The sequence below is a fragment of the Natrix helvetica genome, assembly GCF_964273705.1.
Source record: "Natrix helvetica genome assembly, chromosome: 3".
In the NCBI taxonomy this organism is placed as follows: domain Eukaryota; kingdom Metazoa; phylum Chordata; class Lepidosauria; order Squamata; family Natricidae; genus Natrix; species Natrix helvetica.
In genome coordinates, this window is record NC_138549.1 from 174,712,018 (window position 1) to 174,737,391 (window position 25,374).

Consider the following 25,374-nt stretch of genomic DNA (forward strand, 5'->3'; position numbering starts at 1 on the left):
CCCCAACGAGGCCGTCGAAATGATGTCCCGGTGCTTGGAAGCCGTTCTGGTCTGGATGGGGGACAACAGACTCAGGCTCAACCCTTCCAAGACGGAGTGGCTGTGGCTACCGGCGCCCCGGTTCAACCAGTGGATGCCATTGCTGGCCATAGGGGGCGAGCAACTGCCCCCCGTGGAGCGGGCGCGCAATTTGGGCGTCCTCCTTGATGCCCGGCTGTCGATGGATGACCATGTGGCAGCCGTGGCGAGGGGGGCGTTCCACCAGGTTCGCCTGGTGCGCCAATTGCACCCCCTATTGGACCGGGACGCCCTACGCACAGTCACTCATGCGCTGGTGACGTCTCGTCTGGACTATTGCAACGCTCTCTACATGGGGCTCCCCTTGAGATGCACCCAAAGACTACAGCTAGTTCAGAATGCGGCCGCGCGGGCTATCATGGGGAGGACCAGGTACTCCCACGTAACACCTCTCCTGCGCGAGCTGCACTGGCTGCCTGTGGTTTTTCGGGTGCGTTTCAAGGTGTTGGTTACCATCTTCAAAGCGCTCCATGGCACAGGACCTAGTTACTTGTGGGATCGCATCCTACCCCATACATCCCTGCGACCAATTCGCTCCCACAGGGAGGGACTCCTCCGGGTGCCGTCCACTAAGCAATGCCAACGGGTGGCGCCCAGGAGTAGAGCCTTCTCTGTGATGGGCCCAACCCTCTGGAATGACCTCCCCCCCCCCGATATCAGAACTACTACCGACCTCCGCTCCTTCCGACAGAAACTCAAGACCCACCTGTTCCAATTAGCTGGCCTAGCCGATTTATAGTCCCATTTTTAACCTCCTGGTAACATCTTATTCTGGGGTTTTTAAGGGTAATTTTTAATTTCTTAATTCGAATTTTAACTACTACTGTACAGTGTATATGTTACCTCCTCCGTCTGTATATATCTATATTTATGTATCCATATTGTTGTTTTAATTTGACTGTACACCGCCCCGAGTCCTTTCTGGGAGAGGGCGCGGTCTACAAATTAAATCAATCAATCAATCAATCAATCAAACTTTTATTTATAAACCGCGCCCTTTCCTAAACAGGACTTGGGGCGGTGAACAGTCATTATTAAAAACCATATACATATCAAAATAGAATACATATACATAAACATAGACATAGACGGAGGAGGTAGAAAATATACTGTACCATATTTAATTAAAATACAAATAAGATTAAAATTCCCTTAAAAATTCCACGATAAGATGTTTGCCAGGAGGTGAAAGATGGAGCTATAAATCGGCTAAGCCAGCTAATTGGAACAGGTGGGTCTTAAGCTTCTATCGGAAGGAGCGGAGGTCGTTAATAGTTCTAATATCAGAGGGGAGGTCATTCCAGAGGGTTGGGCCCATCACAGAGAAGGCTCTACTCCTAGGCGCCACCCGTTGGCACTGCTTGGCGGATGGCACCTGGAGGAGTCCCTCCCTGTGAGAGCGGATAGGTCGTAGAGATGTGTGAGGTGAGATGCGATCCCGCAGGTAACTAGGTCCCTTGCCATGGAGCGCTTTAAAGATAGTAACCAACACCTTGAAACGCACCTGAAAAACCACAGGTAGCCAGTGCAGCTCACGCAGGAGTGGTGTTATATGGGAGTATCTTGTTCCTCCCATGATGGCCCGCGCGGCCCCATTCTGAACTAGCTGTAGTCTTCGGGTGCATCTCAAGGGGAGCCCCATGTAGAGAGCATTGCAGTAGTCCAGGCGAGACGTCACCAGCGCATGAGTGACTGTGCGTAGGGCGTCCCGATCCAATAGGGGGCGCAATTGGCGCACCAGGCGAACCTGGTGGAACGCCCCCCTCGCCACGGCTGTCACATGGTCATCCATCGACAGCCGGGCATCAAGGAGGACGCCCAAATTGCGCGCCCGTTCAACGGGGGGCAGTTGTTCGCCCCCTATGGCCAGCGATGGCATCCACTGGTTGAACCGGGGCGCCGGTAGCCACAGCCACTCCGTCTTGGAAGGGTTGAGCCTGAGTCTGTTGTCCCCCATCCAGGCTTCCAAACACCGGGACATCATTTCGACGGCCTCGTTGGGGTGGTTTGGGGTGGAAATGTACAGCTGCATGTCATCAGCGTACAGATGGTATCCAACCCCAAAACCACGGATGATCTCACCCAGCGGCTTCATGTATGTGTTGAACAGGAGGGGCGAGAGGACCGACCCCTGTGGCACCCCACAGGTGAGTGGCCTCAGGGTCAACCTCTGCTCCCCTGCCAACACACACTGCGTCCGGTCGGAGAGGTAGGAGCGGAACCACCGCAAAACGGTGCCCCCTACGCCCACCTCTTCCAGCCGGCGCAATAAGATACCATGGTCGATGGTATCGAAAGCCGCTGATAGATCTAATAGGACCAGGATAGAGGAACAACCTCTATCTCTGGCCCTCCAGAGATCATCTACCAACGCGACCAAGGCCGTCTCCGTGCTGTGACCGGGTCAAAAGCCGGACTGGTGTGGGTCTAGATAGTCTGCTTCCTCCAGGTGACGTGGGAACTGTTGTGCCACCACACTCTCTACAACCTTCGCTAAAAAGGGAAGGTTGGAGACAGGATGGTAATTAGCTAGCTCCTCCGGATCCAGGGAAGGCCTCTTGAGCAGGGGCCTCACCACCGCCTCTTTCAAGGCGGCCGGCAAGGACCCCTCCTCAAGTGAAGTGTTCACCAGACCCAGGAGCCAGCCTCGTGTAACTTCCCAGGATGCCAGTACAAGCCAGGAGGGACACGGGTCCAGTAAACATGTGGTGGCTCGCAGTCGCCCACGTAACCTGTCCAAATCCTCGGGGGCAACAGAGTCAAACCCCTCCCAGCGTGGTGTCTCAAGACTTGCTTCCGACGTCTCCCCTGGTCCACTGAAGGGGGCCCATCCACTCCGGATCTGATCGATTTTGTCCTGCAGATATTCCCCAAGCTCCTCTGCTCTACCCTGCAAAGGGGCTTCCCGCGGCCTCTGTGATAAGAGGGAGCGGGTCACTCGAAACAGGGCGGCAGGGCGGTTATCCGCGGACGCAATAAGAGTGGCACAATGTCTGCGTTTGGCCGCTCTCAGTGCCACAAGGTAGGTCCGTAAATAGGCTCTTACCTGTGTTCGGTCAGATTCGGAGCGTGAGGACCTCCACCTGCTTTCTAGGCGTCTCTTGTGGCGTTTCATCACCCTCAGCTCCTCGGTAAACCAAGGAGCCAGGGTGATTCGTTGCCGCAGGAGAGGCCGCAAAGGCGCTACCCGGTCCAAGGCCCCAGAAGCCGCTTTATTCCATGCGGCCACTAGGTCCTCTGTCCGGGAGCGGGTCAGGGCTACAGGAAGTGGCCCAAGCTCTGTCTGGAACCTATCCGGTTCCATCAGTCGCCTGGGGCGGAACCATCTGGGACAATCAGGTTCCGCCTCGCCGCGGTGGGGGGTAGCGCCGGGGAAGTCGAGCCAGAGAGAAGAGTGGTCTGACCATGACAGGCGTGTAATAACTAGATCCCCTATTCCCAGATCACTCGTCCACTGTCTAGATATAAAAACAAGGTCCAGTGTGTGTCCACCCTCGTGTGTGGGGCCCTGAATTAATTGGGACAGGTCCATGGCTGTCATGGAAGCCATGAACTCCCGAGCCACCTCGGATGCTTCGCCCGTCGACGGCAGGTTGAAATCCCCCATAACCACAAGTTTGGGGGTATCCACCGCCGTCTCTGCGATCAGCTCGAGGAGCTCAGGCAGGGCCGCTGATGTATAGCGAGGAGCCAAGTATACAATCAGCAAGCCCAACTGCCTCCCTGGGCCCCATTTCACACCAAGGGACTCACACCCGGAGATCTGAGGAACAGTGAACTCCCTCGGCTCTAGACAATCCCGAATAATTACCGCCACCCCACCACCCTTTCCCAGGGCCCGCGGCTGATGACATGCACAGTAGCCTGGTGGGCACATCTCCACGAGGGGTAAACCACCCTCGTGACCCAACCAGGTCTCCGTTATCCCTGCAAGGTCCGGCTCCCCCTCTGAGATCAACTCATTAATGATGGGGGCCTTGTTAACAATGGACCTTGCATTGCAGAGCATCAGCCTCAGGCCCTGGCTCTGTAGGTCCTGGCCACCTAGGCTGCAGGGGTTGGTACGAGCGACCAGGCGTGTCCAACAGCCACGGTCTCCCAACCGACTACGAGATTTTGTTCGGTCCTCGCACCCACCCCTCCCCACGACCGTTGGAATAAAACAACCCTCTGTAGGAATGTCATTTTCCCTCCCCCTCCCCACTCCGCTCACTCCCTCCTTGACCTCACCTGTTCGTCTGGCTAAAGTCCTCCTCCTGGCCTGATCCCTCCCACCCACCCTGGAACCCCCTAAAATGGATAAAAAACATCTAGTTAAAAACCCCCTAAGTCTTCGCTTCCTCCACCTCTCGGTGTTAACAAACCCGTCATTAAGGTGGGCCCTTGAAAGGGCAAAGGGCCATATCTGCGAGAGGGGGGACTCCCGCAGCTGGAGCAAGTCTGACCTCGAATATATACTGGAAGCGCTGTATCCAGGGCCAGGGTGCTATGGATGTTAAAATGAGTCAGCAAGCCAGGTTCCACATCAGATGATAAATAAGGGGATGATGAGAAGACAGTAACTAGATGGAGAGTAGGTGGTAGGAAGATGGTAAAAAGATGGAGGCCGGGAGGCAATCTGTGGTGTAGGTAGGCAGACGGTTTAAATGGATATTTGATGGATTTTGATAGTGGGCTGGTGAGAGATGGTGGGGGTAGTCACGCAGGCACACACAACAGTTGGCTCGGGAGCAGTTGTAGATAGTCAAAATGACAAGTGGGCAGGTAGTTGTAAAAAGTTGTTGATGATCAACGAGGGACACCTGGGCACAGTCTTGGCAGGCAGATGGCAGATGGCAGGGGTTGATGAATCCTCTGCCTCCTAGCACTATGTCTCCTGCCCCTGGTGCCACAGGTCTCCTCCCTCTGCCAGGGTCCAGGCTCCAGACTCCATAGATCTTTAACGGCTGGACTTGTCGTGGCCTGCCCACCCCCCTATTTCAACGACCCCCCGCTGTTGGTCCAGGCCCGAGCGCTGCTCCAGCCGGCCTACGGCTCTCCGCAGGCCTTCTTCGGCCTCCAACGTCACGAGCCTCGTTCCGCCCCCGAACGGCCTTCCGGCGGTCCTCACCCTCCAATTCGGCCCTGCTGGCATCGCTGATACCGCCGTCTCGCTGCCCAGGCTGCTGGGAGCCGTTGCCGCCACTTTTTCGCTCTGCCTCGCTCTGCCTCGCTCCTCGCCGCCATCGCCACCCTCCAGCTGGAGCTCCGACCATAACTCCGCCTCCAACTCCCATCTCGGCTTCAGCTGGGACAATCTTCTTATCATCCTGGCTATTTGACCACCCTGGAAGGCCAAATTAGGCTCTATGGAGAGCCAGGGTGGTCGCTGCTCTTAATCCTCGACCCTCCAGATGGAAAGAGGGCCGGGAGCACCCCCCCTTCATCAGAGGTCAGCAGCCATTCCCCTGGAAGCTCCTCCTCCACTTCCTCCAAGGAACGCAGGGCCACCACCCAGACTCAGCCCTACCATGAGATTAAGAGATGTCTTGCTCCCCGTGGCTGTTGAAGACATTAAAACCATGACGCTCCTTGGATGCGATTCCAGAGTGGAAATTCACTTGTATCTCCGCGGAAGCGCTCCCGCTATTATTATTATTATTATTATTATTATTATTATTATTATTATTATTATTATTATTATTATTATTATTATTATTATTATTATTATTATTATTATTATTATGTTTCTGGAGTAGCTGACAAAATGCTGAGAGAATGGATGGATTTTTATAAGGTTTTGGTGTTTGGTGTTTGAGATGCTCCAGAGGGGTCGTGCAATGTAGGGAACCTTGTGACTTTTACTATTCCAATGGTGATGGGTAAATCCTGTTTATTTCCTAAAGGTCGTGTCCTTTCCTTAGATTTTGGATGGGGGAAATATACATTTTTAATCAAAGTCCTGTGGGAGCTGTGGCTGAAGGCCTTTTGTTTACAAATAGCACAGCATAGCTTTCTTAACAAGTACAAAATACCCATATGTAAAGATTTGAGGCTTCTGCTGGAGGCTATAGCAGGGGCTGTTTTCGGCCTTTGTTAAGATTTTTCTCCATTTCTCCTTTGCAAATATATAATGTTCTGCCTCTTTTAATAATTCCCCAAAAGTTTTCATTCTCTAGGAAGGCGGAGGGGAGGCTTCCCACAATTTAAATGAATGTGAAAAGAACTATTACTTCAATTTACTTCTTTTATTTTTTTAAGGGGACATCCCCCCCCCCAAAGAATCAGCATTTACATTTCAATATAGGTTCCTTGATACACGACAAAACAGAGTGAGCTTGATTTTTTTTCCCATCTTCGTTTTGCTTTTTATAAGCTTACTAGCTGATTAACCGGCATTGCCCGGGTATTTATTTATCCCATTTACTGTATTTTTCAAAGTATAAGATGCACATCCCCTCCCAAAAGAGCGTGGAAATGTTGATGCATCTTAAACACCAAATTCAGCCATTTTTGGCCTCCTGAAGCCCTGCCCCGCATCCCATTTTTGTGAAAAATGACTGAAAAATGGGGGAATTTTTGCCTCCCCCCCAGAAGCACTCTGCAAGCTTCAGCAGGGCTGGGGGAAGGGGAAAGTGCCCCTGTTTTTGGCAAAAATGCCCCCATTTTGGGGGCCGGGGAGGAGAAAACCTTTTTTTCTTACTTACCTCTTCGAATTAGTGCGTCTTATAACACCAGTGCGTCTTATACTCTGAAAAATATGGTATTTATCCCTCCTTCCATGAACATCTCTGCAATTTCTAATGTTGGATTTTCACCCCCTTACCAGAGGGATCTCCCTTGTGGAGTTCTGTGAAATCATTACCATGGCAACTCCATGGTACAGTACAGCGCTGTACAGTAGAAGCCATTTTAAGGCACAATAGGCTGTATCTTAACAGAACACACACCCAGAGGGGTGTTAGGGGTGTCTCCCCCCACACAGTATTTGTTTCCAGAGGGTAAGTCATCTGTGTACTTGGTTAGGTTGAAATTGCTTGAGGAGTTCCAGACACACACACACACAGCCATTTTTATATATATAGAAGATAGCATGATGGGGTATAGAAGCATTTTAGCAACGATATGGTTGATTCCCTAAGCAGATCCTTTCTCATCCTGAAAGTCTGTCAGGAAAAGGAGTCCTTAATGTGAGTGTCCAGACTGGCTCTCTCCCTGGGATAATCTGGAGCAATTTCTTGCACAATTGCACTTGCACACTTTCATGAGGAAGAGGAAAGAGACAAGAAGAAGGACGGCTGCTTTGTTCAGAAAAAGGGCAATCCAGAGATAAGTGGGAGAATTCTGTATTGAGCCTGTGGAGAAAAGAAACACCAGTGGATTATTTTGATTTAATCCCAGTAAAGTCTGCTCCAGGGATGGGGGGAAACCTTTGGGGGGGGGGTTCCAGGGCAGATGGGCCTGGGCCTGTACCCACCCTAAGGCACTCCATATTCCACTTAACTACCCGTGTTCATTTAGCAGCCATATCAAGGAGAGCAGGGTGTTAGATTTGATAAGAGAGGCTTCTAACAGATTTAACAGAGTTGGAAGGGATCTGGTAGGTCATCTAGTCCAACCCTCTACCCAAGCAGGAGACTCTACACACCATTCCTGACAGATGGCAGTCCAGTCTCTTCTTAAAAGCTTCCAGTGATGAAACTCCCACAACTTCTGAAGGCAACCTCTGTACCATCGGTTGATCGTCCTCACCAAAGGTTCTCACTTTCAGGAAATTTCTCCTTACTTCCAGGTTGAATCTCTCCTTGTTCAGTTTCCATCCATTATTTCTTGCCTGGCCTTTGGGTGCTTGGAGAATAGCTTGAACCCCCCTCCTCTCTGTGGCAGCCCCTCAAATATTGGAAGATGCTCTTATGTCTCCCCTGGTCCTTCTCTTCACTAATCTAGCCCTGCCCAGTTCCTGCAACTGTTCTTCGTATGTTTGAACCTCGAGTCTCCTCATCATCCTAGTTGCTCTTCTCTGCACTCTTTCTAGAGTCTCAACATCTTTTTTATAGTGTGGTGGCTAAAACTGGATGCAGTATTCTAGGTGTGGCCTTACTAAGGCTTTACAGAGTGGTATTAGTACCTCTCTTGATCTTGATTGTATCCCTCTGTTAATGCAACTGAGGATTGCATTGGCTTTTTTGGCTGCCGCTGCACACGGCTGGCTCCTATTTAGCTGGTTGTCCACTAAGACTCCCAAGATCCCTCTCTCAGTCACTGCTATTAAGCCTGGTTTCATCCAGTTTATATGTGTCCTTTTGGGTTTTTTTACCTAAGTGTAAGACTTGACTTTTCTCTACATTGAATTTCATTTTGTTAGATAGGAGCCGAGTCTGTCAAGATCGATCTGGATCTTGAGCCTATCTTCTGTGGTGTTGGCTATTCCTGTCAGCTTAGTATCATCGGCAAATTTGGTAAGTTCCCCTTCTATTCCCTCATCTAAGTCATTTATGAAGATGTTGAAGAGTACTTAGGCCTAAGATGGAACCTTGTGGTACCCTATTGCTTACTTCCCTCCATGTAGACGTAGACCCATTAAGGACTACTCATTGAGTACAGTTTTTCAGCCAGTTATGAATCCATCTGGTGGTGATGCTATCTATCCCACTTTTTTCTAGCTTACCAAGAAGCAGGTTGTGGTCTACTTTGCCAAATGCCTTGCTGAAGTCTAAGTATATTATGGCTGATTCGCTTAAACGACTGGTCACCACTTGTGACCTTAAGATTGGACAGCTATTTCTCCAGGATGGAGTAGGGACTCCTGCCTTGAGCAGAGGGGTTGGACTATTAAGTCCTCCAAGGTCCCTTCCAACTCTTTTAATCTGGATATCTGTAACATCATCAAACATCCACCTCTGCCTATCCCAGATTCTTGGAGAGGACTCGATAGGTGAACAAAAATACCAAATCCGGTTTGATTTCATTTTGTTAGATAGGGGCCAGTCTGTCAAGATCCATCTGGTTAAGTTTGCCATGGACCATCATAATAAACAGCACTAAAACAAACAGAAACAAACTGAAACAATTGTAGGATAATCAGGGTTAAATTTCATCTCACCAATTGGGGACTCTGCTCATCTTGACCCAAATCCCTGAGCAAAAAGCCACAGGTAGAAGGTCTTTCTGAAGACCTACTCCCCACAATCACAGTGTCAAGGCTGCAGCCATCTTTTCTTTTGGATCCTTGGCCTGCTACACTTTCTATTATTCTACTATGCATTTTCTATTGTGGGAAAACAGGAGGGGGGATCATACGGAGTTAGATGCGATGCAGCCATAACAACATTCTTTCTAGAAAGCCAAGGTCATCCTTTGTCTCTGCACCTGACCAGAACTGGATGGGTGGAAGCTGCCAGCGTGGCAGTGGGAGATTGGACCATGGGATGGGCTGGTGGGTGTGGGGGGCAAGATCTTGAACTTTCAACTGGGTGGGGAAAACCAGGAAGCTTTCAGATTCAGGTTTTCCCAGATGTGCCAACATGGCTCTCTTCATCAATTGGAACTTTGAGGAATCCTTTGCCTCGGACTCAGATTTAATTTTGGATGCTATTTGGAACCCTGACACACATCCCTGTGAGGTAGCATGGGTTGAAAATGTATGGTTGGTCTTGTTGGGCTTCCACAGGATGAGGACCTGGGTCTGCCTAGTGCCTTAACTCTGTTAGGGAGGGCCCTCTTACCAGGCCCCGACTCCATGGCCTCGTCCCTCTCTGCAACCCAGAGCTCACCTACCTCTGATGACTTCACCGAGTAGAAGGTCCTGTTGTAAGGAGTCCTCCAAGGAGCTGTGTTGAACCCGGCATGACAACACTGACCCCATATCTTCTTGTCTCAGCAAGATGTCCACCGTGCTCTCCACGCCGTACCGGATGCCGCGGTTTGTAGTATAATTCAGGACGTCGATCTTGGCAGGCTGTATTTCTTCCCTATCCTTCAACCAGACGACCGTGATTTCTTGGGAAGGGAATTCTTTTGCAGAACAACTGAAAGAAACCTGGGACCCCACCGTGATGTTGTTTGAGGGGCCACGAAGCAAAGGCTGGGATGGATGAGCTGAGAAAGGAAGCATGAAGGCATCAGATGATGTTCCCTCCTACCTCAAATTCCCTGAGGAATTATTCTTATCCAACACATCTCCCAGAGGCTGGAGAGCATGGATATTGTTTCCCAAATTCCTTAATCTTCAAACTTTTTAAGAGCTTCATTAAAAAAAAATACATAGAAGGACTCCTGGCCTGAGCAGGAGGTTGGACTAGAACAGGGGTCAGAAACCTTAAACACTCAAAGAGCCATTTGGACCCGTTTCCCACAGAAAAGAAAACAGGGAGCCACAAAACCCTTCCAGTGCCTGACTATTTCCTGAGTGGCCACAAAACTAGCATTTGTAGTTGAATTAAACATTCTGTTTTCTTCTGAAACTTTTCTTGGATTTGTCCATGGTTGGACAAACCTGAAGTCAAAAAGCTAAATAAATCGCATGCTGGCATGTGTCACATTGACGGTTGTGATGCATATTTTGAGCGACAGGGAGCCACAGCAGAAGGATGAAAGAGCCACATGTGGCTCCAGAGCCGCGGGTTGCTGACCCCTGGACTAGAAGATCTCAAAGGTTCCTTCCAGTCTTAGAGTGGTGGACTACCAATCCCATCTCCTGGAGAAGGGCCAACGATGAGATCTGCAGATCAAAACACTGAAAGGGAGCCATGTCAGAGAAGGTTGATCTTGCCTTTTAATATGTCACCTCTGCACCTTGGGGGAGCAAAGAGATTTTGAAGGGGAAGCCATTGGGAGAGCACAGGTAACCCCCCTCTTCTTCTCAGCTACTCTGGTTGAGTCGGTGGAATTAATTTTGGTTACTTTGGGTGGGAGACATTGAGGATTCCCAACTGGAGAAGGACAGGACAAGTAATTCTGCTGGGAAACAGCCAACCAAGCTGGAAGGAGGGATTTAGCGAGGGCCTAGCCTGGAATCCTTGTGTAGCCTCATGAGACATAAGCTTGACTTCCCCCTAGACCAACATCTATGAAGCCTCATGTGATGGTTCCCAGTCAAGCCATTTGTGGAGATAAACATCAAGTGCAAGCAATCAGAGCCACGGGTGAATAATCAAAATTAGTAACATTTTTGTCTACATCTTCTAGTATGTGCTTGCTTTCTCCTGGGAAAGACCAGATAAGGCTTTGTGGATCTTGGGGGAGGTGAAGCTTTAGAATGGAGTGGAGTGGAGTGGAGTGGTGCAGAATGGAAGAGAAGAACAGAACAGAACAGATGAATGGAGTGGAGTGGAGTGGAGTGGAATGGAAGAGAAGAACAGAACAAAACAGAAAAATGGAGTGGAGTGGAATGGAAGAGAAGAACAGAACAAAACAGAAGAATGGAGTGGAGTGGAGTGGAGCGAAATGGAGGAGAAGAACAGAACAGAACAAAACAGAAGAATGGAGTGGAGTGCAGCGGAATGGAAGAGAAGAACGGAACAGAAGAATGGAGTGGAGTGGAATGGAATGGAGCGGAATGGAAGAGAAGAGAAGAACAGAACAGAAAAGAGGAGTGGAGCAGAATGGAAGAGAAGAGAAGAACAGAACAGAAGAATGGAGTGGAATGGAATGGAAGAGAAGAGCAGAACTGAAAAGAAGAATGGAATGGAATGGAGTGTAGTGGAGTGGAAGAGAAGAGAAGAGAAGAATAGAACAGAAGAATGGAGTGGAGTGGAATGGAAGAGAAGAGCAGAACAGAACAGAAGAATGGAGTGGAATGGAGTGGAGTGGAATGGAAGAGAAGAACAGAACCGAACAGAAGAATGGAGTGGGGTGGAATGGAAGAGAAGAGAAGAACAGAACAGAAGAATGGAGTGGAATGGAATGGAATGGAAGAGAAGAACAGAACAGAAGAATGGAATGGAAGAGTAGAACAGAACAGAAGAATGGAGTGGAATGGAATGGAATGGAAGAGAAGAACAGAACAGAACAGAAGAATGGAGTGCAGTGGAATGGAAGAGAAGAGAAGAACAGAAGAGAACAGAAGGATGGAGTGGAGTGGAGCGGAATGGAAGAGAAGAACAGAACAGAAGAATGGAGTGGAATGGAATGGAAGAGAAGAACAGAACAGAACAGAACAGAAGAATGGAGTGCAGTGGAGTGGAATGGAAGAGAAGAGAAGAACAGAAGAGAACAGAAGAGAACAGAAGAGAACAGAAGGATGGAGTGGAGTGGAGAGGAATGGAAGAGAAGAACAGAACACAAGAATGGAGTGGAGTGGAATGGAAGAGAAGACAAGAACAGAACAGAACAGAAGAGTGGAGTGGAGCGGAATGGAAGAGTAGAACAGAACAGAACACAACAGAAGAGTGGAGCGGAGTGGAGCAGAATGGAAAAGAAGAACAGAACAGAATAATGGAGTGGAAGGGAAGGGAAGAAAAGAATAGAATAGAATAGAATCTTTATTGTCACTTTAAATGTACACTCAGAAGCATACATTAAAATGAAATTCATTCCATTCAGCTCTCAAAAGATAACCATTATGCATATACCCCCACCCCCACCCCCTCACCCTGATACGACACAGAGAAACACCACAGTCTAGTTCGAATGTATATCTATCCATGGCAGGGAAAAAAAAAAGAAACCTGTGAATTTGCAAGACGGATGGCCTAAGGAACAAAGCTGCCTTTTGCCTCTTGTGACTGCGCAAGGACTCCAAGCTACATCCCTGCTTGGCTCCTCCTTCCAGCCTGACTGGCAGTTTCCCATCAGATTCACTCCAGAGTTGTCTAGAGTAGATCACACCTCAGTAGCACCTACCAATCACAGAGACCACCGTTTTTGCCCTGATATCTTTTCTGTTTGGGGGACTTTCCCTGACCATCGAGCAGCAGTAAGTCCCGCTATCTTCAGGGCCGATGTTCTTCAGTCTGACACTGAAGTCAGCTGGCGATCCTGGGACGAACCTCTCCCAACGAGAAAATTGGTCACTTTCCCTGTAAATTATCTTCTGGTCATTGCCCAAGTCTTTGTACCATTCGACACTTGATGGCATGTACCCCTGGGTCAGGATACACGTGAGAATGATGGACTTGCCTGCTGTGATTGTCACAGCTTCTGGATTCGAATTGGGGCGCCCACCAACTGAAAAAGAAAATGGCTTCTGATTATTATTATTATTATTATTATTATTATTATTATTATTATCATCATCATCATCATCATCATCATTATTCATTTATTTTTATGAATGGCCACAGTCTAGGCTGTACTAATAGAAGGATAGACTCAAGATCATGGGAGGTGCTGATACCACTTTACCAATGTCTTGGTAAGGCCACACTTGGAATACTGCATTCAGTTTTGGTCGCCACGATGTAGAAAAGATGTGGAGATTCTGGAAAGAGTGCAGAGAAGAGCAACAAAGAGGATTAGGGGACTGGAGACTAAAACATACGAAGAACGGTTGCAGGAACTGGGTATGTCTAGTTTAATGAAAAGAAGGACTAGGGGAGACATGATAGCATTGTTCCAATATCTCAGGGGTTGCCACAAAGAAGAGGAGTCAAGCAGAGGTGAAATCCAGCAAGTTCTGACAGGTTCTGGAGAACCAGTAGCGGAAATTTTGAGTAGTTTGGACAACTGGCAAATGCCACCTCCGGCTGGCCCCAGGGTGGGGAGGGAATGGAGATTTTGCAGTATCCTTCCCCTGGAGTTTGATGGAGATTTTGCAATATCCTTCCCCTGCCATGCCCACCAAACCACGCCCACTAAGCCACACCATGCCCACCACGCCACGCCCACAGTAAAAAAAAATCGAATTTCACCACTGGGGTCAAGCTATTGTCCAAAGCACCTGAGGGGTAGGACAAAAAAACAATGGGTGGAAACTAATCAAGGAGAGAAGCAACTTAGAACTAAGGAGAAACTTCCTGACAGTTAGAACAATTAACTGGTGGAACTGCTTGCCACCAGAAGTTGTGGGTGCTCCATCACTAGAGGTTTTTAAGAAGAGACTGGCCAGCCACTTGTCTAAAATGGTGTAGGGTCTCCTGTTTGAGCAGGGGGCTGGACTAGAAGACCTCCAAGGTCCCTTCCAACTCTTGTTATTCTGTAAGGGTCTCCTGCTTGAGCAGGGGGCTGGACTAGAAGACCTCCAAGGTCTCTTCCAACTCTTGTTATTCTGTAAGGGTCTCCTGCTTGAGCAGGGGGCTGGACTAGAAGACCTCCAAGGTCCCTTCCAACTCTTGTTATTCTGTAAGGGTCTCCTGCTTGAGCAGGGGGCTGGACTAGAAGACCTCCAAGGTCCCTTCCAACTCTTGTTATTCTGTAAGGGTCTCCTGCTTGAGCAGGGGGCTGGACTAGAAGACCTCCAAGGTCTCTTCCAACTCTTGTTATTCTGTAAGTGTCTCCTGCTTGAGCAGGGGGCTGGACTAGAAGACCTCCAAGGTCCCTTCCAACTCTTGTTATTCTGTAAGTGTCTCCTGCTTGAGCAGGGGGCTGGACTAGAAGACCTCCAAGGTCCCTTCCAACTCTGTTATTATCTAATTCTGTAAGGGTCTCCTGCTTGAGCAGGGGGCTGGACTAGAAGACCTCCAAGGTCTCTTCCAACTCTGTTATTCTGTATTCTATAGAAATTGTGGGTGGACCAACATTGGAGATTTTCAAAAATCAGTTTGTTTGTCTGGGTCTCCCAGTTTCGTCTGCCTCGTGTCTCAGGGTCCGTGTCTTGGTTTGAAATGGAAAATTAAAAGGGGACAGGACAGACTTGCGGGAAACGATGGATGGCGTACAAATTCAGAACGGAGAGAGAAGCTGCCTTTATCTTCCAGAAGACAGTTGCGCAAGTCGCACCCCCTCTGATGATTTATCATTTGTGGTACGATGTGGCGTCAAGCAACAGCAAAACCGCTGGGTCTATTTCCAAGGCTGAAGATTGTTTTGTTAGATCAAGGAAGATAATTCTGAAGATGATCAAGACCATGTAGTCAGAAACGTAGGGTGGGATGTGGGAGGAAGAGATGATAGAAAGATAGGGCTAGAATGGACTTTGGAGGTCTTCTAAGTTCTAACCCAGGACTCTTCAATATCTTCAGAAGCAACTCAGATGAGAGAGTAGAAGGGGAATTGATCAAATTTGCAGATGATACTAAGCCAGTGGTGGGTTTCAAATTTTTTTAGAACCTCTTCTGTAGGTGTGGCCTGCTTTGTGGGAGTAACTTGCCAGCCATGTGACCAGGTGGGAGTGGCTTTCCAGCCATATGACTGGGTGGGGGTGGCCAACTTGTAAAATGTGGTGAAACTCACTTAGCAACCAAAATGTTGGCTCAGAAACTCTGGCATTTGAAGCAAGCAAGTCTTAAAGCTGTCAAGTTACAAGACCCTTGCACCCCTAACCCTTTAGAAAAAACCCCCAGGGGTGTTCAAACCTGACAGCTTTAAGACTTGTGGATTTCAACTCCCAGAATTCCTCCTCCAGTCATGTTGGCTCAGGAACTCTGGCATTGAAGTGTGCAAGTCTTAAAGCTATCAAGTTACAAGACCCTTGCACCCCTAACCCTTTAGAAAAAAGAACCCCAGGGGTGTTCAAACTTGACAGCTTTAAGACTTGTGGACTTCAACTCCCAGAATTCCTCCTCCAGTCATATTGGCTCAGGAACTCTGGTATTGAAGTGTGCAAGTCTAAAAGCTGTCAAGTTACAAGACCCTTGCACCCCTAACCCTTTAGAAAATGGCTGGCTGGGGAATTCTGGGAGTTGAAGTCCACAAGTCTTAAAGTTCCCAAGTTTGGACACCCCTGCCCTAGATGATAGTCGGTAGAGATTCTCTTGGGTCCTGGTTGTCCCAATGGTGTTTTTTCAGGAGGCAAGTGGACTTTCTTGTTTTTTCTTTGAGGACGTTTCTCTTCTCATCCAAGAAGCTTCTTCAGCTCTGACTGGAAGGTGGGGGAAGGGAAGGATTGATCCTCATTGCAGACAGCTGGCCATTTGCATCCTTTTAGAGGGTTGTTGAGGCCACTTGGAGGTTTTATCTCTGTCCTCAAGTTCACCTGAGTGGTGCAAATGATTCCTGTAGTCTGCAATTTTTCCTCTGGAAATCCGTTCCTCCTCCCACACCCTTCCAAGGGTCTTCATCCCAAATTGTACAGCAAAAAGTCTGTAGAGATTCTCAGTCATCCAGGTTGTCCTAAAGGTAGGGTAGGAGTGGATTTCCATGGGAAAAATAGCAGACTACCAGGAACCATTTGCACCCCTCAGGTGACCCTGAGGACAGAGATAAACCTCCAAGTGGCCTCAACGACCCTCTAAAAGGCTGCAAATGACCAGCTGTCTGCAAGGAGTATCAATCCTTCCATTCCTCCACCATGCGGTCAGAGCTGAAGAAGCTTCTTGGATGAGAAGTGAAACATCTTCAAAAAGAAAAAAACAAGGAAATCCAGTTGCCTCCTCAAAAAGCACCTTTGGGATTCCCTAGATGATAGGCTCAAGATCCATATGGACCTTGACTAACTTAAACCCTGGGCCCTATCTATCAAAATGAAATTCAGCTTAGACAAAGGTCAAGTCTTACACTCAGGCAAGGAAAACAAAAAGTACGCATATTAAACTGGGTGAAACCAGGCTTAATAGCAGTGACTGTGAGAGGAATCTTGGCGTCTTAGTGGAGAACCAGTGTCAGGCCTGCAGCCCTCTTTCCTTTTGGATCTTTGGCCTGCCACACTTTCTATTATTCTACTATGCATTTTCTACTGTGGAAAAACAAGAGTGGGGATTGTAGAGAGTTAGATGATATGTAGCCATAACAACATTCTTTCTAGAAAGCCAAGGTCACCCTTTGTCTCTGCATCTCTGCACCTGAGTGGAACTGGATGGGTGGAAGCTGCCAGGGTGGCAGTGGGAGATTGGACCGTGTGATGGACTTGTGTGTGTGTGTGTGTGGGGGGGGGGCAAGATCTTGAACTTTCAACTGGGTGGGGAAAACCAGGAAGCTTTCAGATTCGGGTTTTCCCCGATGTGCCAACATGTCTCTCTTAATAAATTGGAACTTTGAGGAATCTTTTGACTCGGACTCTGATTTAATTTGGGATGCTATTAGTTTCCAGAGCCTTGAAATTAAGTCACGTTAAGACTTGGTCCCCTCCTTTTAATCTGCCTACATCGTGAAAAACATCCTGGTTTCCTAGATAACATCGGGATGGATCGCACAGCATCGATGTTGTGGTTTTCAGATAAGGTGAGTAACTCATGGGTGGTGGTGTAATGGGGAACTTGAAAAGTGGGAAAACAGATGAATCAATGGCTAGAACCCATCAAGGCCTGGATGGGGAGAAGCGGGCTTGATCTGAACCCCAAGGCAACCGAGCGGATGTAAACCCTAATCAATTAACATTCGAACTGTGGTTAGCTTTGATTCTGAATGGGATTGCGTTCTCCCTGCACAAGTAGGCTTGCTGCTGGGTGTGTGTGTGTGTGTGTGTGTCTTCTGGAAGATTAAGTAGTAGTTGTACCCCAGAGTTTATGAAGACTGTCAGTCATTCAAGGTCACGGTTGTCCCACAGGTGTTTTTTTTCAAGAGGCAACTGGACTTTCTGGTTTTTCTCTGAAGATGTTTCGCTTCTCGTCTCCAAGAAGCTTCTTCAGCTCTGACTGGATGGTGGGGAATGGAAAGATTTATACTCCTTGCAGACAGCTGGTCCTTTGCATCCTTTTAGAGGGACGTTGAGGCTACTTGGTTTATCTGTGTCCTCAGGGTTACCTGAGTGGTGCAAATACAATACAATACAATACAACAGCAGAGTTGGAAGGGACCTTGGAGGTCTTCTAGTCCAACCCCCTGCTCAACCAGGAGACCCTGTACCAATGATGGCGACTAGGGGTAGTTTTGTGCCGTTTTTCAAGACATTTTCAGGCTGTTTTTGTAATGGTCTTCATTGTCACTGTGTTACTTGTTTGCTAGCTGTGCTGAGATATTACTGCGCAGGTCATAGGCCTTATCAGCAAGTGATGCACTGCGCCGGCTCACACATTCCAGAGTCTTCTGTTCTTCTGTTCGTCTGCCAAGAAGGTGGGCGACAATTGCTCTTGCCAAAATGTAACAATTAGATAGATTTCTTTTCTTTTATTTTCATATTAAAAGTTTTGTTTTTAATTAGAACATGTTATCGGGTCTTATTTTATTTCTTATCAAGAGATATGCTAACAAGGAGGGGCGACGGTCCGCACCTCAATCGAAGGTGGAAGGGAAACTTTCCATTCCTTCTCATTCATGGGCGCAAGCTGGTCTTCGTGGAGCACTGGGAAATGACCTGAAAATGGCCCAGAAAAGGCCCAGAAATGGCACAGTAAACTACCTGGGTTTTGGCCATTTTCAGTCCATTTTCCAGTGCTCTGGTGCCTGCAAAGACCAGTCTTCTGGAAACTAGAAGAGCAGATGGAGACGGCGCACGTGCCCACAGAGGGGGCTTTGTGTGCCACCTCTGGCACGCATGCCATTGGTTCGCCATCACGGCCCTACACCATTTCAGACAAATGGTTGTCCAATCTCTTCTTAAAATCCTCCAGTGATGGAGCATCCACAGCTTCTAGAGGCCAGCTATTCTACTGGTTAATTGTCCTCACTGTCAGGAAATTTCTCCTTAATCCCAGGTTGCTTCTCTCCTTTAGTTTCCACCCATTGCTTCTTGTTCTACCCTTAGGGGCCTGGAGAATAGCTTGACTCCCTCTTCTTTGTGCCAACCCCTGAGATATTGGAACGCTGCTATCATGTCTCCCATGGTCCTTCTTTTCATTAAACTAGACATACCCAGTTCCTGCAACCGTTCTTCATATGTTTTAGTCTCCAGTCCCCTAATCTTCTTTGTTGCTCTTCTCTGCACTCTTTCTAGAGTCTCCACATCTTTTTAATGTCGTGGCAACCAAAACTAGTTGCAATACTCCAAATATTTACCAAGGCTTTATAAAGCGGTTCTAACACTTTATGTGAATCTGTTTAAGGCAGCCTAGAATGATAAGACATTGTTTCTTTGCAGTGAGATGGGAAGCATATACATTTAATAAAATGAATAAACAAATAAGCAAATCATCATCACAAGCACGAGAGGAAGAGGAGGGAAGGAAGGAAGAGGTAAGGAGAAGAAGGTGGAAGGGAGAGAAAGAGAAGAAGAGAGGGTAGGAAGGGGAAGAGGAAGAAAGGAGTAGGGGAGAGGTAAGGAAAGATGGAAGGGGAAGGAGAGGAGGGTGGAAGGGAGAATGAGAGAAGGAAAGAGGGCAGGAAGGGGAAAAGGAAGAGAGGAATAGGGGAGAGGTAAGGGAAGAAGGAAGGGGAAGGAGAGGAGGGTGGAAGGGAGAGAAAGAGAAGGAGAGAGGGTAGGAAGGGGAAGAGGAAGAGTAGGAGAAGGGGAGAGGTAAGGGAAAAAGGAAGGGGAAGGAGAGAGGAAGGAAGGGAGAAGGAGAGAGGGTAGGAAGGGAAAGAGGAAGAGTAGGAGTAGGGGAGGGGTAAGGGAAGAAGGAAGGGGAAGGAGAGGAGGGTGGAAGGGAGAGAAAGAGAAGGAGAGAGGGTAGGAAGGGAAAGAGGAAGAGAGGAGTAGGGGAGAGGTAAGGGAAGAAGGAAGGGGAAGGAGAGAGGAAGGAAGGGAGAAGGAGAGAGGGTAGGAAGGGAAAGAGGAAGAGAGGAGTAGGGGAGAGGTAAGGGAAGAAGGAAGGGGAAGGAGAGAGGAAGGAAGGGAGAAGGAGAGAGGGTAGGAAGGGAAAGAGGAAGAGTAGGAGTAGGGGAGAGGTAAGGGAAGAAGGAAGGGAAAGTAGAGAGGAAGGAAGGGAGAGAAAGAGAAGGAGAGAGGGTAGGAAGGGAAAGAGGAAGAGTAGGAGTAGGGGAGAGGTAAGGGAAGAAGGAAGGGAAAGTAGAGAGGAAGGAAGGGAGAGAAAGAGAAGGAGAGAGGGTAGGAAGGGGAAGAGGAAGAGTAGGAGAAGGGGAGATGTAAGGGAAAAAGGAAGGGGAAGGAGAGAGGAAGGAAGAAAGGAGAGAAGGGAGGGAGGGAGAAAAGAAAGGGAAAATAAGGCGGAAGGGATGGTAAATAAAGCAACCCAAAGTGTATATTATAACCTATTAAATGGAATAACAAATGCATAAGAATGACAAATGTAAAGAAGAATCACAATTATGTGAATGTATACTTACAATGGTATGTAAGAGAATTAAAAAAAAACTTTATAAAAAATGAGAAGCATTGAAGCAGCTGCCCAAAATGCAAGCAGTCTCCACATGCTCTTATCCTCAAAGCTTCCTAAGACACCCCCCCTCCCTAAATCAGGGCCCGCTCTTTGCCCCTTTCCCCAAACCTCAGCCTTCTTCCTGGCCATTCCTGCCTGGTCACCTGGACACTCAGGAAGGAACCCCTAGAAGAAACTTTCACCTCAAAGGATCCATAATCTGGAACCTGCTGAGGAATCTACTAATCACCCTCTCTTCCAGTTGGAAACCTGAGCAAAAATACTCACCTATTCTCTGAAGTGAACCCTCCGTCCCCTGTTGCACCAGCAGAAGGAACCACAGTTGAAATGGACCCAGGGTTGTGAAGGTGGACCTCAAGGTAGCCATGCCGGCAGCGGCAGGAGAAACATCTGGGGCTACTTCTCATCCCTCCCAAAATGCTTCCTTTTAAAGACAGAGCAAAAGAGGAACTCACATTTCCTGCTTCTAAGTCTGAACCAATTGCCTTCTTTGGCACAGTTGCTCCGTGGAAGAGTGGCCAAGGAGGCATTCCAGAATTTGAGATTAATAAAGTCCCAGAGTTTCAGATAAGAGATGGCAGTGATGCAAGAAGAGGCTGGGATAAACCTAAATGGAGACCTCAGCAGTGACTTCTGTTCTGTTTCACTGATGATGTTACCTATTTGGGTAATGAAATGTCTACAAGAAAACCACCAAGCTCCAAGTCTCCTCCTCCTCCTCCTCCTCCTCCTCCTCCTCCTCCTCCTCCTCCTCCTCCTCCTCCTCCTCCACCACCACCACCACCACCACCACCACCACCACCACCACCATCACCACAAACCTCAGACCCATGTAGCACTGATGATGTTTCCTAGTTGGGTAATGAAATGTCTGCTAGAAAACAACCAAGCTCAGAGAGCACTAAGGACCACACAATCTCTCCCCCCCCCCGCACTCCTTTCTAGCACTGATGATGTTATCTTGTTGGGTAACGAAACATCTGCAAGAAAACCACCAAGAGAACTAGGAACCCCACAGTCATCTTCCTCCTCCTCCAAACTGGGTCTCTTTCATTGTTGTTGCCTTGAGGACGGGAGGACTGCAGTTGCCTTTTAAGAAATCTCTTCTCTTCTCTTCTCTTCTCTTCTCTTCTCTTCTCTTCTCTTCTCTTCTCTTCTCTTCTCTTCTCTTCTCTTCTCTTCTCTTCTCTTCTCTTCTCTTCTCTTCTCTTCTCTTCTCTTCTCTTCCCCTCTCCTCTCCTCTCCTTTCCTCTCCTCTCCTCTCCTCTCCTCTCCTCTCCAGTCTATATTCTCTATTCTATTCTGTCCTATTCTATTCTATATTCTATATTCTATATTCTATATTCTATATTCTATATTCTATATTCTATATTCCATATTCCATATTCCATATTCTATTCTATTCTATTCTATTCTATTCTATTCTATTCTATTCTATTCTATTCTATTCTATTCTATTCTATTCTATTCTATTCTATTCTCTCTTCTCTAGTCTGTATTCGCTATTCTATTCTATTCTATTCTCTCCTATTCTATATTCTATATTCTATTCTATTTTATTCTATTCTTTCCTATTCTGTTCTATTCTATTCTATTCCTATTCTATTCTATTCTATATTCTTTTCTATTCTCTAGTCTATATTCTCTATTCTATTCTCTCCTAATCTATTCTATATTCTATATTCTATTCGATTCCTATTCTATTCTATATTCTATTCTCTAGTCTATATTCTATATTCTATTCTCTCCTATTCTATTGTAATGCTGCTTGCATTAAAATGGCTACAGGTGACAGAGTAAAGAATAGAAGCAAGCGCGTGGATATTAAATATTGTAATGTAAGGGAAGCCATCAAATGTAAACTAATTAGCTTGGTCCCCTGTCCTTCAGAAGGCAATCTGGCAGATACAATGACAAAAGCCATTGGGTGGAGGGCACCATGGGAAGAGGATTAAATCATTCAGGTTTATGTCTATTCCAGTCATAAAGGGAGGAGTGTCAGCGTATAAGGAATTATGAGCTGGGACCTCCCTAACAGCAAGCCAGGCAATGGGAACTCTTTGGTGACTAAGAAGCAGGATCTGTCGTGAGCAGGGCTAGGCTTCAAAAGTTCCAGCAATAGGTTCGCTGCCCCGTTGCTGGGTGGGCGTGGCCACGGTGGGCGTGGCCTAGTTGGCCTCCTGCACCACAGTATGGGGGGGGTTGCCCCCCACAGGTGCCAGAGGCTTTCTTCGAGCCTCTGGGAGGGCGAGAACTGCTTCCCTGAGCTCTGGAGGCTGGAAATGGCCCATTTCTGGACTTCCAGAACCTCCGGCAGTCACGTTTTTTGCCCTCCCAGAGCCTCCGCGTGGGCCCTGGACTTAACTTGGGTGATGAACAGGCTTGTGTGGAGACTCCTGGGAAGGGCCGGGTGGGGTGGGCGGAGCCAGCCAGGGGTGGCATTTGGGGGATCACCAAACCGGGCAGAATCCTAGCTAGAGGATCGCCCAAACCAGTCTGAACCCACCCACCCCCGGTTGTGAGCCATTTGAGGCGGCAGCTTGGAGCCTGGGCGTGGCTTAGCTTAATGGGTCTGAATAAATATACCATATTTGTCGGAGTATAAGACGCACCAGGGTATAAGACGCAGCAAGGTTTTGAAGAGGCAAATTTTTTAAAAAAGTTTTTGCACTCCCAAAAATGGCCCATTTTTTGCAAAAATGCCGCCCCAAAAGACATGAATAGCCTTTAGGGGGCTTGCAGACTGCTCCTGGGGGGGGGGGTGCCCCCTGCAAATGAGCAAAAAACAGTCCATTTTTCATGAAAACAAGCCCGTTTTTAATCAAAAAAACTGCATGCATAGCCTTGAGGAGGCTTGTAGAATACACCTGGGGGCTGGGGGGGGGGCAAAATTGAGCAAAAAACCGACACATTTTTTCACTCATTTCCGCCTCCACCAGCCCCCAGGAGCTTTCTGAAAGCCTCCTACAGGCTGTGCAGGGCCATTTTGGTGAAGGGGTTTCGGGAGGCCAAAAATGCTGTATTCAGTGTATAAGATGCACCCAGATTTTCAGCCTCTTTTTTGAGGGAAAACGGTGCGTCTTATACTCTGAAAAATACGGTAAGTTCTGTACTTATAGCTTCTGCACGTGCTTCTGAATTTAGTTCTGGTTCTGCTACTGCGTTGTAAGAGCTGCATGGGTATTGTATACCTGCATCATGTTTTATGTTGTTGCATATAAACAAGTTTCTTCTGCAAATGAATCCTGCTGAATGATTTACTTCTGTGCTGGATGGATTGCCGCAAACTCTAACAAGTTTTCTTTCCCTCTCTTTTTTAAAAAATAAAGAATTAGCATTTACATTTTAAAGGAAGATTCGATCAAGTCCCAAGCATGGCAGAACAAAGTAAGTTATTTTTCTTTTTAATCTCCGTATTGATTCTACAGATTTATAAGCTTATACATTTGGCAGAGTGAACTGCTCATTTATATAAGCCTTTTAATCATATTGTTATTGATTCCCTAATGGGATCCTTTCTCATCCTGAAAATCCGTGGGGAACTGGAGTTCCTAACTTGATGTTCCAGACGGTCTCACTTCCTCATGTTCTAGAGTGACGTTTTGTCCTTCTGCGTCCACACACTTTTATTAGGAAAAGGCAGGCGATGAAAAGAAGGATGGCTACTTTGGTCAAGAAAAGCACGATGCAGAGAACAAGGATGGATTGTTGCTGTGAGTCTGTGGAGAAAAGACAGTGGATTGACAAAACAGAGTTGGAAGGGACCTTGGAGGTCTTCTAGTCCAACCCCTTGCTCAAGCAGAAGGCCCTATACCAGTTATGGCGAACCTTTTTTGGCTCATGTGCCATAAGTGGGGAAACGCAGGCGGGTAGTATGCGGGCGTGCCGCACCCATAATGCAATGTGCGACACATACCCCAGTGCGCATGCACGCATTACAGGAGCGACCCCCATTTTCTGCAAGCTTTTTTGCCCTCCCCAGGCTCCAGAGGCTTTATAGGAGCCTGGGGAGGGCAAAAACAGCCTCCTCCGCCCCCCGGAAGCCCTCCGGAGGCTTGAGGGACCTTCAGGACGCTTCCTTGAAGCCTCCGGAGCAGTCAAAATGAACCCCATAGGGCCATTTTTTTGCACTCCGGAGGCTTCAGGGAAGCTCATGAAGCCTCCGGAGGGCCTTCAGGGGGGCACTTTTTGCCCTCCCCAGGCTCCTATAAAGGCTCTGGAGCCTGGGGAGGGCGGGAAATGGCTTTAAAAAAGAGTGAACTCAGCTGGCCAGCACGCACATGTGCGCTGGCCAGCTGACAGGGCAGCGCCTCGCGTGCCCTGACGAATGGCTCCAGTTGCCACCTGTGGCACACGTGCCATAGGTTCGCCATCACTGCCCTATACCATTTCCCCAGTCGGCATTTTTATTATTTTGTTTAATAGGGCACAGCTCTGGAAAGATTACAGAGAAGAGCAACAAAGATGATTAGGGGACTGGAGACTAAAACATATGAAGAACGGTTGCAGGAACTGGGTCTAGTTTAATAGAAAGAAGGACTAGGGGAGACATGATAGCAGTCTTCCAATATCTCAGGGGTTGCCACAAAGAAGAGGCAGTCACACTATTCTCCAAAGCACCTGAGGGTAGAACAAGAAGCAATGGGTGGAAACTAATCAAGGAGAGAGGCAACCTGGAGCTGAGGAGAAATTTCCTGACAGTCAGAACAATTAAACCAGTGGAACAGAAGTTGCCTCCAGAAGTTGTGAATGCCCCAACACTGGAAGTCTTTAAGAAGATGTTGGATAGCCATTTGTCTGAAAGGGTATAGGGTTTCCTGCCTAGGAAGGGGGGTTGGACTAGAAGACCTCCAAGGTCCCTTCTAACTCTGCTATTGTATTTATATTTGTATTTCATATCGTGTAAAACAAATCTGGAAAAAAAACCCACCTTACAGGACGTAAATCAATAAAGGTTCAGAAGAAAAATTCAGTAGTTCCACACTTACCTTCTGATTTACCACCCAAGTCCTTAAGTGTCCTGGTGATGATGAGTGTGGTGGTTAAATTGGCCACAATTTGGGAATCA

At 47.8% G+C, this 25,374-nt stretch overlaps 1 protein-coding gene and 1 long non-coding RNA gene across 2 annotated transcripts in view; both read right to left on the reverse strand.

Moving 5' to 3' along the window:
- Window positions 1-25,374, reverse strand: part of LOC309390475 — a 134,482-nt gene extending 109,108 nt beyond the window's left edge. Inside the window, exons 1-2 of the long non-coding RNA XR_014175138.1 lie at window positions 25,295-25,374; window positions 23,751-24,025 (exon numbers count right to left, since the gene is read on the reverse strand). This is a non-coding gene — a long non-coding RNA (uncharacterized lncRNA). The remainder of the gene's footprint in view (window positions 1-23,750; window positions 24,026-25,294) is intronic.
- Window positions 6,780-20,688, reverse strand: LOC309390438 (signal-regulatory protein beta-1-like). The gene is made up of 4 exons (XM_081949782.1): window positions 20,574-20,688; window positions 12,901-13,224; window positions 9,835-10,155; window positions 6,780-7,412 (listed from the first exon to the last, which is right to left on the reverse strand). Exons 1-4 carry the CDS (start codon window positions 20,671-20,673, stop codon window positions 7,243-7,245), a joined length of 915 nt encoding a protein of 304 aa, XP_081805908.1. The 5' UTR covers window positions 20,674-20,688; the 3' UTR covers window positions 6,780-7,242.

Bases quoted from the DNA above. Each gene is read 5' to 3' on its own strand.
- LOC309390438 (XM_081949782.1), bottom strand. From the start codon at position 20,673: ATGGCTACCTTGAGGTCCACCTTCACAACCCTGGGTCCATTTCAACTG. The intron at 10,156-12,900 runs GTAGGTGCTACT...TTCCTTTCTCAG, and splicing joins AACGGTGGTCTCTGTGATTG to CTCATCCATCCCAGCCTTTG. The intron at 7,413-9,834 runs GTAGGTGAGCTC...TTTTCTCCACAG, and splicing joins ACTCGGTGAAGTCATCAGAG to GCTCAATACAGAATTCTCCC.